The sequence below is a fragment of the Carassius auratus genome, unplaced genomic scaffold (assembly GCF_003368295.1).
Source record: "Carassius auratus strain Wakin unplaced genomic scaffold, ASM336829v1 scaf_tig00216905, whole genome shotgun sequence".
NCBI lineage: Eukaryota > Metazoa > Chordata > Actinopteri > Cypriniformes > Cyprinidae > Carassius > Carassius auratus.
In genome coordinates this window covers 9,841-26,943 of record NW_020528795.1, presented here as the reverse complement: position 1 = coordinate 26,943, position 17,103 = coordinate 9,841, and the positions used below count along the sequence as shown (strand labels likewise).

General features: G+C 39.6%; 1 protein-coding gene across 1 annotated transcript; it reads left to right on the top strand.

Moving 5' to 3' along the window:
• The first annotated feature begins 783 nt into the window (after positions 1-783).
• On the top strand, positions 784-14,317 carry LOC113099331 (hepatocyte nuclear factor 6-like). Its single transcript, XM_026264347.1, has 2 exons — positions 784-2,155; positions 12,659-14,317. The coding sequence occupies exons 1-2, from the start codon at positions 1,099-1,101 to the stop codon at positions 12,961-12,963; spliced, it is 1,362 nt and encodes a 453-aa protein (XP_026120132.1). The 5' UTR covers positions 784-1,098; the 3' UTR covers positions 12,964-14,317.
• Positions 14,318-17,103: the final 2,786 nt, after the last annotated feature.

Genomic DNA, 17,103 nt, shown 5'->3' with positions numbered 1-17,103 from the left:
TAATACGTTTGTTTATTTTACTCATTTATTTCCCGGCTAGTCAACTTGCCAATAATTACATCACATGGGTTTCTGCCCCAACATATATCCTTACAAAACTGCAAATAGCCCATTTGGTTGATAATGAGATTTCGTTCTACTTTCAAACGTTTAACACATATGATATGATTATATGATTAATCATGTGATCTCATGCCGTTCAAAAGGAATTTGACTATCTTATCTGCTTTGTGTTTGGGAAATCCATTAATATTTAACCATTAAGATGTTGCGCTCTGGCGCCAAGTTAAGCAACTTTATCAGGAGAAACCGATGAATCATGTCCATTAAGGAATCCCCAATAATTCAAAACAACACTGCTAGTGTCAAAGTGTGCAGATGTCACGCCATATAAGTAAAAAACATCTCTAATTTAACGACAGCAGAGGGACGAATTGTGAGAGGATAAGTGAATCACCCACATTAGGTGTCTGTCTCTCTTCTGTACGACAGACAATGGGCTACTGGTGACGTCAGCCCTATAATCTGAAGCAGAGTAAATGTAGCCTAAACCCTTTAAAAAGGCTTTTACACCTTGATGAAGTTCCACGAGGATATTTTTATCCTTTAGTTCTTTAGAAAACGTCTACCGGCGCTTTAAACAAACCAGAACCAATAGACTCATGAACTTGTATAATGAAACATTAAGGATTTTTTGAGCTACAATAGAACCGCAAGATCCCCACATAACCATTTTTTTCTGACTTAAAAAAGAAGATTTTTGCTGAACCTAAATGGAAACCTTTATTTTGTGCGGTGCGCGCACCCGTGCACACAGGCGCACCACATCTTAAATATATTGCGCGGTCACGAGGCAGACACTCTCACTCGGTCAGCTTCGGCTGTCTTTAGTGAGACGCGCGCCTCGGCGATAGATACAAGCGTTTAGACACCAGGCATACATGTTCGTGCGTGGTGAAATGCTGGATTGACTAACACTGAAGATCTCGGGGATCAATGGCGCGCGGCTTTGAGATCGTTTAAAATTTATTGGAAAGGAGAGTGTGAGAGAGAAAGGGAAGAGAGAGAGAGAAAAAAAGAAAACAGTGTCTTTCAACAATGGAACTTACGATGGAAAGCATTGGGAATCTGCACGGCGTGTCACACTCCCATCAAACGGGGGACTTGATGAACTCTCCTCACGCGCGACAGTCAGCGACACATAGGAACTTGGTGTCATCGCATGGGAGGTCAGCGATGGTGTCCAGCATGGCCTCGATACTGGACGGGGCTGGGGAGTATCGCACGGATCATTCGCTGTCCGGTGCTCTCCATCCAGCGATGACCATGTCGTGCGATTCGAGCATGAGCCTGAGCAGCACTTACACCACCCTGACGCCGCTGCAGCACCACCTGCCTCCCATATCCAACGTCTCAGAGAAATTTCACCACCACCCGCACCCTCACGCTCATCACCATCCCGCGCACCAGCGTCTCTCCGCCGGGAACGTGAGCGGCAGCTTCACGCTGATGCGGGATGACCGGGGCCTCGCGTCTATGAGCAACCTATACGGCCACTACTCCAAAGACTTGTCCGGGATGGGACCACCTTTATCGCCTCTTTCTAATGGCCTTGGGTCTTTGCACAACTCTCAACAGACTCTGAGCGCGTACGGTCCGACTGCTCACCTGGGAAACGACAAGATGATTTCTACGGGAGGCTTCGAGACTCACGCTGCGATGCTCGGCCGCGGCGAGGAGCACCTGGCGCGGGGTTTAGGGGGCCACGGGGCGAGCATCATGTCTTCTCTCAACGGCATCAACCACCACCACCACCACCACAGTCACTCACACTCTCAGGCGAACGGGTCGGTGTTGTCGGAGCGGGACAGGCAGGCAGCAGGAGGCGGCGGACAGGGTGGTGGGTCAGGGCAGGTGGAGGAGATCAACACTAAAGAGGTGGCGCAGAGGATAACGGCAGAGTTAAAGAGGTACAGCATCCCACAGGCCATCTTTGCCCAGAGGATCTTGTGTCGCTCTCAAGGAACTCTCTCGGACCTGCTGCGGAATCCCAAACCCTGGAGTAAACTCAAGTCAGGTCGGGAGACGTTCAGACGGATGTGGAAGTGGCTGCAGGAACCCGAGTTCCAGCGCATGTCGGCCCTTAGGCTTGCAGGTGAGTGAGGGTCACTGAAGTCTCCTCGTGCAAAAGTGGAAATCAAAACAATTACTCGAAATCTGTATGTTTTACTCTTATCTCCTTCCATAATATTCAATAAGGTAATCAATACACTGTGCATGGACCCACGAATACTCTTTGTTCATAATAGTTGTGCTTGACTTCTCACAGTTCACCTAAAGGCGTCTGTGCCTATTCAGAAAGTCAATCAAATTACAGACGATTATGTTTAAAACGTTTAGAAAGCAGACAAACAAGCCGTGTAACCTTAAATGACAATTACTTTTGGGACATTTAAAATTATTCAGCTGACTACATTTGCTGAGGAAATATAGGTAAATAATTATAGCCACTGTCAAACTATTAGAATGTGTTTAAGACTGAGGGCAGGATAAATAAGTTAGTCCGTGTAAAATAAATAAATAAATAAAACACCATCTGTGGCCTAGGTGTTAAGGTTAGTTGAATATGGCTGATATTTTTTTTTCCATTTTTTTTCTAAATGATTTGACTTTAAAAGTCAAAATTAATTTAGCACCAACCTGTCTCCTATATAGCTACTTAATTTATGTTCATCTTCCTTCAAACTACAACACAGACAACTGTGCAATCTTAACCTTGTATTCACTGAATAAAAAGGTGTGTGTACTGGACATTATCTTGGCAGAGAGGCCGCTGACCCGTCCAAACCTATCACCTCACGTCGTATTTCAGTTGTGGGTTCAATTAACCAGGATATAGTGGCATATTTTAGTTCCAGTCAATGCCCCGTTGAAAAGCACTTAATGGAATGTAAATTGTTCCTTTGCGCATTTAAAGTTGTTCTGGTAAATAAAGATTTAAACGCTATTCAGTTGTCCTCTTAAGTGCCGTTGCTGTTAAAGCTAATTGGGCATCGAGATTTTTTTTCCCTTCCACACCCTATTAAAATGAAGTTACCCTAAACAGAAGACAAACTATATACTGCTACAGGTAGTAACTTAGATTTACAATAACTCAATAACTAAATTACAATGTGTTTCGGGCAACTTAGATTTTACACTTCACAATGCGTCCATAATAACAACGATTCATGATGCTATCATAACACAAGGACTTTAAACTGTGACCCTTTAAATAATGTTTATATCTATCTATCTATCTATCTACCTATCTATCTATCTATCTATCTATCTATCTATCTATCTATCTATCTATATATATATATATGCGTACTTTTTTTTTACTTTGTATCTTTCAGAAGAAGTGCTGTTGTTTAGGTTTATTCACTAGTGTTAAAATTGTAATGTGACAAACCCCGGACTTCTTTAAATAAAATAATACCTTTTGTAAAAAATACATTTTCAATGAGGAATTACTATGGTATGCAAATAACAAAAGCAAGTGCATTTAAACGAGCCATTATGCACTGCGCACATGTAGAAGTTGGGGGGTTGTGTTTCATAGAGAGTCTGGGAATACTCGTTCACTACATCAATCAATAAATTCAAATTACTATTCCAAATTCATCACAGTCACAAAAATCAATGCAGTGGCACTGCTTGGCTAATGTGAAAATGCCTGTGTCTGTGGGATCATTTGGTAGTGTTCTTCTGGGCTGCTGAAGCGTCCTTTTTGGGACATAAAGCTAGTTAAAAACAAACACAAATAATATTTTATAATATATACAAATTAATATATTGCAAATCAGCAAGTCACGCGTATATACGACATAGAAATTGCAATCCTCAAATGCTGCGCAATGCGCAATGTTGTATTAGCGATGAAAAACAATTCGCCGCGCAGCATCTGTGCTGTATTCAACACTCCATCTCAATGTATTTGGCCCAATCAATAAAGAGATCAATAAAGATAGCCAGTACATCTATCAGTTATACCGGCTCAGCACTCTCTCCCATTGGACTCTGGTCTTACCTACTGTTTCGTTTAGCAGAAAGGATGCAGATTTTACAGTATGGAGTCTCCCCTGTAGTCATGAGCGCGAGAGAACAAAAGCAACACAATAGAACAATATGTTTATATACGCAATGTACCACGGCGAGATTGTACATTTTTTATTATAGAATTTTAAACTTAATGTAATTTAAGGCCTGTTATCTAAATTGCTTGCATAGCATCCTTATGGGAATTCTACCCACCACCCTGCCCTTCTGTGTTTTCTTAAACCACAATTTCTGGTAAACTACACAGATAATAATTAGTCTCTCGCATGAAATTGCGCGCAATCAATCATTTAGAATTGGTATCACATGTTATAACCTATATACACACTTTAACGCTGAAGTGGAGTGTTTGCTTTTCACTCAACATCATTCTTTTCCTCCTCATCAAAATGACTTCCAGGCTCGCCTCCAGTTCCCAGCCCACGAGGATGGCCGCAATTGATTTAGGATTAGCGAATCGAGGCATTTTCAGGGGAGACGGGGTTTGGCAGGCCGAGAAAATGATCGATGTTGACCTTAATAATTGATAGAGCCAGAAGTGAAAAATTAAGATGCGGTCACCTGTTTGGTAAACTCATGCATGTAAGCCGTTTTAAATATGATTATTACAGGATGTTCGAAGAGAATCTTTTTCCCCTCAAGCAAATTCCATGCCTGCATCTTTAGACCCACAGTGTGTGTGCCCCATGTGACTAGTCTCGCATCATAGTTTGGGTCTATATAAAAAGCAGTGAATTTGTATTGATTTCTTTTGCTCGGTTTGCGATTTCAATAGCTTGAGTTGAACCAAATGAGAGAAACTTCACTTTCGTCCCCTCCACCTTTAGCCTACTGCCTTACTCTAATCTTAAATAGGGTGTCTCCCTAATGCGCATTATTTAATGACTTACAGGGAGTCGACTTTGAAATGTATTCATATCCAATGTTACGTCGATGATCATCTTTTTTTTCAATTTTTTTTTTTTTACTATTTTAAAGAGGTGAATCTTCAATCTAAACACTGTGATGTTTGTGTGTGAATCGTAACAGTCTAAAAAAACGAAATCTACTTTAGTTCTGACTACGGACTTCAAAGGCAAAGCTCGATCAGCGAACTGTTGCTATGGTAACCACGTAAGAGAACGCCACTTCGCTTTGTAGGCCTCAATTAACTGAATGGCGACGATTTTTGTTTTTACTTAAACGCTGCTCAAAATTCATTCTAATCTAGGCGTACTTGCAGCCTACTTAAAACAATACATAGCCTACGAATATAATAATTTATTTTTTGCAAACAACGTGGATATGGGCAAGTTTGCTTGAGACAAAGGTGCCAGTGCATCTATATTTAGATTTATGTCCACATATGGCATATGTTTATTCTGCTTTACAACGTTATGTTTTAACCTTATTTGCAACAGTAAATATCATTATGACAGACAACACAGTAAACCAGCTCCTTACTCCTGTGCTTTAAAATAATTAAGGACAGCGTAACATATGTACACGCCACCATAAGATCTAACACTGTTGCTCTATAATGCGTGCAGTAGGCTACTGTCTCCGCGAGCTTAAATTTTCATGATCAATCTCTGTGCTCGCCCGCCAAAATGGATCGATAGGAGAGAGTGACCTTTAAATCAAATTGCTAAGAGACCGTGCCGCCTAGGAGGAGAGCATCAAAGGGTTAAATTGCATTGCGTCACCACTAAATTTTCCTGTGGTGGTGGTGGTTGGGGGGGGTGTAATAATTTAACATAGCTAATATTACAGAACAACGCCTCCAACTCGATTAAATCACGGCACAAAGCACTTGGGCATGTAGTAAATACACTTTATTCCTTTATCTGATGCATATGACCTGAAAACTAGTTCCGCTATAAGCACAAATGTTATTTTTCTTACGTCTCCTGTAAGGGTAATTTATTTGGTCTCATCATATTAAAGAGCTACTGTAAATCTTTCTCTGCAAAATAATTGTAATTATTGAATTCATTAGCATTTACACTTTGACAATGTAATAGGCATGTCAACTGTCTATCATAATGCAAATACATAATTACATAATTCCAAAAATAACTTTCTTAAATTATATATAGCTATACATATACATGTGTGTGTGCATTTTTAACATAGATGCATGCATATGCATTAATTGGCAAAAACAATAACAACAAAAAGAAACCTAACCCTAGTGAATAAAAAAAAAAAAAAAAAAAAAAAACCTGACCAGGGATGTGTTTCCCTAAAGCGTCTAGTCACAAGTTGCGTCAATAGATTTCAGTGGAACTAACTACCATAGTTAGCTAACAATGCTTTTGGGAAACACACCCCAGTGTGGTTAGATTCAAAACCACATGTTTCCTCCAGAGGCTGAGAGACTGGCTGGTTACTGACACATCTTGAGGCATCAAGGGCCATTTAACAATGTAGTGACTCTATTGGTATGCCATTACACCATTTACACACACATTGAGCCCACAACATGCCAAATTAGTCAATCAGACCAACTTGTAACAGCTGTGATACCCAGAGTCAAACATCGTTTAGTGTTACAGCATTGAGAGTTTTAGTTTGTCAACATTTTGAAATATTCTCTGAAGTTACAATCTTACAAATAAAGATCGTAATAATGATTCTTCAGATTCCAGAAAGGACAACCTTCCTACAAAGCCCCTACAAGAACTATTTTTGCTGTATGGTTCTTCGGAGATGCAAAATTAGTTTTTGATGTTACAACATACCTTCTCTAAATCTGATCACTAGTACAAAATAAGAAATGTAAAAACTTTTGGTTTTGACTGGAATCTTTTTTTTTCTGTACAGTGTAGTTGAGCATGTTCAATGACAGCTTGAGTCCACAGAATAAACGAAACCTATTGATCAATCCTGTGGTATTTTCAGAGGTTTTAAGTGTTCTTTCAAGACTTTGTGGAGGGTGTCTGGTCCCTCAACCCTTCAGACCTCTTAAACTCACTTCACTGTAATTGCAGGTCAAGCAGTCTTTACAACCAAACACATGCCAATGTGTCGATATGCCTATAGAGAGGATGTTTAACTTAAACAACAGCTTTATTAGACTGTTCAATTATTGATCTCACCTCAACAGTCCTGTGTTATGATCCTGTCAACATTAATGAGATGAGTAAGAAAAGCTTAGTTCTTAAAACAAATGTTTTTAGTACTAACTTGTACAGTAGTTAACCTACAGGTTTGGCCCTTTACCTCACCCACCACACACCTTCATGGTTAACTCAGCAGAATCGGCCCCTGTCAAAACATCGACCTTTGAGACTATTAGCACCAAGTCACGCTGATAAAACCATTGCACATTCAATAAATCAAATCAGAGAGAAAGATAAAATCAATCTATGATAAGTCCTAAAGAAATGGCAGCCTACCAGTGAGTTGTTTCAGAGGTGTGAGACTTTTAAATGTCATGTGCTTATTTAGTCAAGCAACTGGAAAAAAGCAGAAAAAGCTGTAACCTCATTAGTAATGTTCTAGAGTGACAACAAGCCTCACCCACATCACACTTACCCCACATATCAGCTATAGTGTGTCCCAACCCAGACCCTTTAACAGATTATCCATTACAAATTTAGATTTTCACACTTATATCTCTGTAAATGCACTAATGTTAAATATATTTAGACTGTGCACATGCATACTCATGCAAAACACACCCCAGTTGCTGATGAAAGCAATTCATATTCATACAAGGGCAATTTCACGACACAATGACTTTTTAGCCACTGCTGGATAGGCCTCTGGTAGCCACTCCGCTCTCAATTTCAGCTCAATCCGCACTATATGCATCGATCATCGGCAGACTGGTCGCCGGAGCGGCGCGGCCAGTCATCGATCCTTGCACTCCCTCAGTCCTCCCACTTGAAATCCAAGAGAGTGCACAAACACCTCCGGCTTTCACAGGAGACACCATTTATTTGTTTATTTAGACTTTGTGAAGTGAAGAACCACTGGACTAAATGGTTATTATTAGTTCAAGTAGACATGATGATGAACCCAAATTTAAACCTCAAAGGCATGAACCTGCCATGGGGCTATAGGGCAAAATGTATTTCTATACTTCAAACAATGTATTCCTATACTTCAAACATGTATAACTGCCTTTGATGGCTAGTAGTCTGCCCCTTACATTTCACTGTACCTTCAAAGACACACACTGTATTCTGTCATATCAATAATTTATCAGGGCAAAGATTCTTATCTAAGATTTGAACATATAAGACTGATAACCATCTGAAACGTAGAACATAGTTTGCTGATTAGACACTATACACTGCACTCAGGGTGTAACAATTATGGCATTTAAGGCAACAAATGACAAGAAGTCTATTCTTCTTTTAACGTAAGTTTATATGCTATACCTTTAAATTTCCAGTCACCGCAAAATTTATAGCAACAGAACGCTGATCAAACGCTTTCCATTTTAAATGGTATCGGACGTTATGTTGACCAACACCAGGTCTACGGTCATTAATGTTTTATGTTGAACTACAGAAAGAAAAAAACCTGATCCCTCCAAAATATCATCCGTACGCACACCGAAAATACTTAGGCTACACACTATGCTTCACTATAGCACTAAACTACATATTTATATAGTAATCTAATTTATAACATTTATGTTGTTTACATTTTCCTTGTTTTTATTTCTTCAATATTCTCTTCGTCAACGCAAAGATCCGGTCGTAAGTTCATGTCTAATGATTTGCGATAATGTGTTAATGCTTCAATAACTAACCGACTTTCTTAACAGGTTGAGTTGTCATTTCAATTTACCTTGCTAGCATTAGCATACTGATCTTTCCTTATTGCATTACACTAAATTTAGTCGAGTATTTAGAGAAAGCCTTAAGCACAATGTTGTTTACAAGAAGAGTTTACCAATTAACACAATATTCTAGCAGATGAAAATGGAAAAAAGGGAAAAGAAAAGAAAGAAACTGACGCATAAAGGTGTTACTTTCTAATCCTGTTTACATATTTCAAACATTATCTCGTTATTTGACTTTTTCAGTTATTCAAATAAACCTATTATACTGAATTTGTATACAGTTTATACACACTTATTGCAGTTGATGAGCATAATAAACATTATAATCCCCTGGGCCATACAAAAAAGAAAAAAAAAAGAATCAAAAAATCAAATGATAGGAGAAAGATAAGAAATGCTTAAATCTAAGTGCTCTCATTACAAAACGCACTTGAACATATTCAAATAGATTAAGCTTCATTTATTAAAAATAAATAAGCGTCAGGCATCCATTCGCGGTAAATATAGGCCTACGGTGTAGCTAATATAAAGACGTACCTGCGGTTGGCCAAAGTCCCGCATCGAGACTAATTAATACTATCACAGGCCATACATTAAGGAGGTTTTCTGGACGCGTGTAGCTGTGTTTTTTAGTCATTATTCAGAATCTGCCGTGTGTCTCATTTGTCATTGCCCACACTGCACAGCACGCAGCGCTATTCATTTGGTGTCATTTCGAACTTTCGACTCAGCACCCCATTGGTACAAGGCAGGCCTACCATAGTTTATGGCTCATTACCAGAACAATTTTCGTGGAACTATAGTTAATTAGATGAAATTAATTTAAAAAACTATTTATTTACGGATTTATCGACCGGTATTGAACACCACAGGCCTACCGCGCTATTACTGGTGTGTAGCAAGGCAAGCCAGAAACTGCCCTGCTGGAGAAACAGTCGTAGAAAAGTTCGGAGTGGGGTTTTTACTTCACCATCTTGGATATTTGCACAGCCTACATGGAGTCATTTCATTTAAAGGGGGTCCCTTTTATGATGAAAAGGAAATGTTAAATTTAATATGCCTGTTATAATACGCAAAAATAAATAAATAAATAAATTACACACACACACACATAGCCTATATATATATATATATATATATATATATATATATATATATATATATATATATATATATAAAATCATAAACTAATTAGCCCTATTTTACGAATTAATTCTCAACAAAGTCCACTTTGTTATCATGATATTGTACAGTTTATTACTATCCTAATTATTTTTAAAAAATGGATATTAAGAACTATGATTTAAATGATCCCTTTATAGTGTCATGATCTTGAGTACAAGACTAGTAATAATGGATAAAAGAACTGTAAATTGTCAACCCCCCTGGATTTTTTTTAAGGCTATCGCAACATATTTTTGACGTTTAACTTGAGAAGGCACAACGCAATTTAATAAAACCCTAAGGCATTTTTTTTGTATGACAGAACTAAAAATCTTAAAGAAATGTAGATAGACCCATGAACAGAAAAACCTTTTCAAAACGAAAATGCACCCAATTTGTGAAACGACCGTTGTGCTCAACTGCTGTGCATGCAACCGAAGAGATGCCAGATGAAATCCTTCAAGATTTAGTTTTGCTTAATTAAAATAACAAATGTGAATATTAAGGTTGTATAACGTTCTTTAATCATAAACATCAGAACAAGATTTTGTCAGCTCTGTATGGAACAGATCATTTAGGCTACTGAGAGAGAGAGAGAGAGAGAGAGAGAGAGAGAGAGAGAGAGGGAGAGAGAGAGTCAGAGTCAGAGTCAGCCTGGTTTTATTTAGAATTTGTGAAATTTATCAAACATACTAATAAGAGAGTCCGTCAAAAATCCCATCCGAACATTTCAATTCACTCTTTGTCACTCATTGGTTTATTTCTTTCTGTACAATATATTTCTGCTTCTGTGCAGCTCTCTGCTCACTGTAGCTCTAAAGTCTGCAGCTATCGATTTTCCTCCTTTTCTACGCCGAGCCTGGTTCAGTAATCAGGGCCCCCTTCCCAACCGATCGATCAATATTGATTACAAAATCTTACGCCTGTAAACCGTTTACACCAGGGAATAGCGCCAGCGACACCTGCTGGTAGATTTTAACACCAAACACGGCCTAGGTTTTTTTGATAGCCTATAAATATTTAAAATCTGTTCTGTTGCAGTAGGCTGCTGAAAACCGCGGGAAAAACCCTCAAATGACGTTCAAAACAAAAGCCTCAAGTAAATCTTGCTGAAAGGTGGTCTGCGTCAGATACGCTGATGTTTGCGTTTTCAGGCGTAGTTATTTCAGTCGAGCAACACAGACGACTCATTACAATGTAAAAGGCTTTCAAGCTTCATCATTGACTCCAGACTCCGCGCTCCGAGACATCTTTATGCGATAGAAGTAATGTTATGCGAAAACAAATATTATAGGGACGTTAAAGTATCGTGAACATTTAAACGGTACACTTCAAGTGCATAATACATTTAACACAATGCGCTCGTTCGTTTGTGTGTGATTGTGTGTGTGTGTGTGTGTGTGTGTGTGTGTGTGTAAACGCAGAGTGGCTGATATGGAATCTGAATATGATGGATGCGGTCCAGGCAGTTAGACGCCTGTAGTAAACTGATTTGACTGCGAGAGGTGCCTTGATCAATGGGCCTCAGCTCAGTGTAATTAGATACATGGCACCACAGTTTGGCTCCAGTCACTCCACAAACGCACACAGACAGATAACATCCGAGTAAGACGCAGAGAACTGCTGCTTTTACAGACTATTGAAGCGATGGAGGCAAGAAATAAATGATCTATTCACAAAAAAACGCTGAGAGAAGCAAAAGGTCTGTGAGTGCATTGGAAAACAAACCAATAATAAAACATCTAGTGTAAAAATAAATATAAAATGTTGCAAAAAAAGCATTTGATTTCCTTTGCACATAATACAATTTGTACTTGTGAGCTGTAAACGAACCAAAACATTTCTGGGCATACTCATGTTTCCTAACACTTTGGAAGGTTTACTGCCCTCAAGTAGGCAGTCAGAATCTCTCTCTCTGCATTGCCGGGACAGAAACATATACATATACAGGGAGGTGGTGGTGTGAGTTTAAGGCAGTTCGAAAATACTCTGCCTCTCTTAGGTCCGTGCCCTCCAGTGGCCTCTGTTTGAAGTCGCAGACTACAGACCTGCTGGAGGGGCGTTCAGACCGAAGTCTCTGCGGACGAACCCACCTCCAAAAACAGACACATACACACTAAAATAGATGAGTCAATACCCCCCCTTGCGTCTTTCCCTTTTTATTCGTCTTTGTTTTCTTTCTTTTTCTTTCCCTCTCTCTTTTCTTTCTTTCTCTCACACACAAAGACCCCTACTTTTGTATACCAGTCACTCACTCTCCTACTGTGAGCCTCAACTGCATTAATATTGAATCAAACAGCAGTGTCTCCAACGACCAGGCTGAGGTGCTCACCGCTGGCCTGCTCTGTCTGCTCTCTTTAAAGGGATGGTTTTTGACCTCCGGGGAGATAGAATGGATTTGTCTTAAATCACTATTAATCCACAGCCAAACAGGAGAGTCTGAACAATTTCGACTCCCTGCGAAGCCGTTCATCTGTGGAATTTGCTCTGAAATAGGGCATTTCAGTATGTAGAGCAAACACGAGGCTAATGAATTTTTTTTTGTTCTTCTCCGTTTTCTTTGTCCACTTCCCTTTCCCTGATCTTTCTTGTTCATCCTACTGATCCCCACAGCTTGCAAGCGGAAGGAACAGGAGCAGCACAAGGAACGCAATATGGCACCCAAGAAGCAGCGTTTGGTCTTCACCGACCTGCAGCGCCGCACACTCATCGCCATTTTCAAGGAGAACAAGCGGCCCTCGAAGGAAATGCAGCTGACCATCTCGCAGCAGCTGGGACTGGAACTCAACACCGTCAGCAACTTCTTCATGAACGCACGTCGCCGCTGCGTCGACCGCTGGCATGAGGAACACCATCACGGCCATGTAGCCAGTCCCAGCCAGCCAGGCACCTCCGCCACCACCTTCTCCAAGGCTTAAATCGAAATCCCTTTTCCCCTGGGTGGCTGAGACTGGATCAGTCCAAACCTCACAGTCACCCGTTGCGTGCCAATCAATCCCACTGCTGCCAAAAATGGCGATGTTCCATGTTAACTGCAACCTTTTACTTTGGGACTGTTGTGAAATCAAGCCAAACATCTCCACATGGAAAAGCACCACATTATATTCCAATAAACCACAACAAAGTGAGCTGAAATGGTGTGTTTGTGCGGTTGAGGACAAACGAGCACTTTCACAGCTCATGGCACAGAAGGCTTGCTACTCAAGCAAGGTTGTCAAAGAAAGCCACCACCTGCATCATCACTCTCGGGCCCATGGCGGCACAATTCCCTAATGGCCAGTTGTTTCACTGAGGCTCTCAGATCATATGCTAAGCTAATGAATTGAGAGACTAATCGATACGGACAGAAAAGCGAAGGACGTCGACCTCTACTGAAGGTGAAATGGAACGAGCTCCAACAACAAGGACTCGCACATTCACCCAGCTTGGCTCTCCTTACGGATTATTTTGCACAGATGGAAATGGAGGGCTGGACTGAGATGTTTCAAGGCACTTGTGGTTAACACGTGTTCTTATAATCCAAACTGTCCAGAATGCAACAAGCAAACCAGTCGAGAACCGTCTTCAAGTCTGGGGACAAAATACTGGACCATTTTTCACAAACGGTGCACCCTTTCTGATCTCGACAGACTGCGACTTGTGATATTTCATATGTATGAATAAAATATTTTTCATTCCGTGTAGGATAGGCCAAATGTCAAGCCAAAACACAACGAGGCACATTTTAAACACGTATGGAAATATTTGTTACAAAATGTTACATCCGCACGCAACTGAAATCTTACTGACAAATCAAATATATTGTTTATCCTGTGAAGTGGACAAGGGGTAAACACAGTTCAAAATGTTACATTAAATCTAGTGCCAATAATGTTTGCCTTAATATAATATAAAAGTTCACATACTGTCAGCCAGAGTCCACTCCCAAACTGGCATTATGTGCCATAGCAACCAACAATCATCTTTTAAAAAGAATCAGAGAAAAAAATATGAAAATAATCATTGCTTTAAAATCATTTAGTACAGCTAGTCTGTAATAAAACCATCTGAAAATGTAGAAATATCTCTACAGCAACACAATAGAAACAGAAAAACACTAAAACCGTTTCTCCTCCTCTTTGATCCCTATTTTTCTTTTGATCTCTCCCCCACTTGCGTTCTTTTCTTAATATTAAAGCGGGTAATTGGTACATATTTCTATTTCTTATTAAACTTGTGATCTGTGCATATGTAAGGCACCTTGTTCATTTGGAAAATTCATTAAAAAAAAAAGGACTTTCTACAAGAATAACCAAACTTGGGTGGACTGCAGAAGGACATCTCTGCATTGCATGTAAAATACCACAGGTTATAAGAGAACAAACTTTCACTGACTGTGAAAGAGATATCGCTCTCTCTTGGCTCTGTTGAAGAGTAAACATAAAAAAAAAAACATGAATTCCACCCACAATTCTCCCAAAATCCTTGTAAAAACCCTGCCAAATGGGTGTGAAACAAGTGCACAACCTTACCTCCGTGGGGAGATGTTCAAAATCGAAGAGGAGTCTTTTTTTGTGTGTCTTTGAATGCAACAGTAGCATTTCTGGAAATGTTGCAGGACTTGCTGAACAGATAAAAGAGCACTGTTAATGCAATGATGCTCTGAGCATTGATTTATAAGTAGGCCCAGACGGAATCTGCAAACATTTCAGGTGAGAAATCAGCAGAATTAATTCAAACATGGTGCAATGTGTAGCTGAAAGCATAATCAAATTAGCCAAAATATTTAATAAATGAACGTTCAATGGGCAGCGGATGTGCAGAATTCTGTAAATGACAAACTATGGAAATCTGCAGGAATCTTTCACAGGATTTCTACATAGATTCCATGTGGGCCTGATTATTAGCGTTAAGAGAGAGCAGATTTGTGCTACACAAATCAGCAGGTTTCAGTATGTACATTAGCTGATAAACCGGACCTTTTGTTTGTAGTGAGAACCAGTGTGGCTACCTCACTGAGCTGGGTGGTTTGTGAAACAGCCACTGATACCAAAGATTCTTTGACCTGCCAGTCCTGTGCTGCCAAAGGGAGGAATACACACCAAATACCAAAAGCCCAATAGCATAACCAAAGCTGTTACAGATGTAAACAAACATACAAATGAATTCTTACTTAAAGGTGGTATATACATACTCATACAGTGCAGTCAGACTGCATAGCACCCCACTGAGGGATGCGGCTGCTATGCAGATTGAGTTGAGTGCCTTTTTCCTTCAACAACGGGTGGGACTGCTCTGGAATACTCACATATACACACACAGAAGCACACACGCTTGGACAGTTTACACACGGAACGCGTTTTTGAGGCACATTGCGCTGGTTTTTCATCGTGTTTCTATAAAGATGCGCTACATCGGTGTTTCGACCGTTGATACGCGTCCCGCGCTATTTTTCAGTGTCTCGCGGCATTTAAAGGCGCCATGTCTGGTTTTAAAAAACGCGCCTGTGATTGTGCGCTTTTTCCATTCCTAAGCGCAGCGTGTCGGGTCTTTAACCGAAAAAACGTGTTCTGTGTGCATGGCACCTTGCAAACTTATGCTAACATGCAATTGTACAGTACGCAGGCATAGACATTGAAGCAGGGGGTGATTATAACGTTAGTTTGATATAAACTGGTGTTTAAGCACTTTATAATTCCAACATTATTATTTTTCCAGTAACACTTAACTGTAATTATTTGGGCTAAGAGCCAAGGTTTATTTCGCATTAAGCTTGTCTTGAGAGTGAGGCCAGTTTATTTTTTTTGCACTGGCGATCATTCGCAAAATATCTTTAAATGTTAGTTAGCATCATGTACTTGCACCCTTATTTCATATTTCAGTATGCCGCAGTACTGTACCCACATAATGGCCTATTTTCAGGAGCACTTTCTAGTTTAAATCAAGATATCATAAAATTAACTAAAATACCAGACAGGACTTTTACCTGAACAATTTGATTCTCTACAGCTACCATTTTAGTCCAGAACAAAGTTTAGAATATAGGCTAACACTTTTTTGACCATTTGAATATCAAAGATTTAAACAGGTGCAAGTGATCCAGGAGAAGAGGCCATTTTAAGAAACACATTAAACCAGTTCCCTCATTTATTTCTCCCATTGGAAACCACACGCATTTGGCAGGAAGTTGTTGACAATTGATTCTGAAATACCTCAAATGTTTTGTGTAAAGTTTATGTAATTAAGATTAAACTAATGCTAATTACAATGAGTACACTAACACTACTAAGACTACTTATAGTTAGTTTTTGAACTTGTGACTTGAAGCTTTATACTGTTGAATTGTGATTTTGTTGGTGTTGTTGTTTGGTTGACTCATTTGCCAATTTCTTGTCTATTATTATTATTATTTTGATCAATGGCGGTACATGATTCTTTATAAAAGAAAGACATCTGAATGTTTAGACAAACCGTGAAAAGGAAAAGGATTTGAGAGTGGAAGCAAAAAATAAAAAATCAATAAATTGAAAGACGACGACAGAAAATAGCAAAATCACAAATACGCTGAATTTCCAATATATGCATCAAGTTTCTAATGATTTGTTTCAGCATTATTGAAATGTTAATTTATTTTGTCTTTATTTAAAGCTCGATTGTGTAAAGTGCTCCGAGCATTTATTTAAAAAATAATGAAAAAAACGAACTCCTCCCATTTGAAGTGGTGGAGACACTTTTTCCTGCATGACTATTGTATACTGTATAGAGTAAAGCTGGATCGACCTGGACTTTGATGGGAGCGACTAGGATGAATAGACCCCGGGGGATGTTGGACATGGGTGGGAAGGGTGGTAAAAGTGTTGGAGGGGTCTTTGTTTTGTAGAGTTTTGTCACTGTTGTTTTCCACTGGTTGTGTGCATGTATTGTTGCAGCCCTCTCTGCTCTCCTTGTATTTCTTTTATGTATATAACTCTTTATAATTGGGCATGACCGTGTATCCTGGGAAACTGAACTTGGTCATTGACCCCTATGTACACACCTCTCCTCTTCTGAAATGTAATCTTGTGTGCATTTGTTTACAT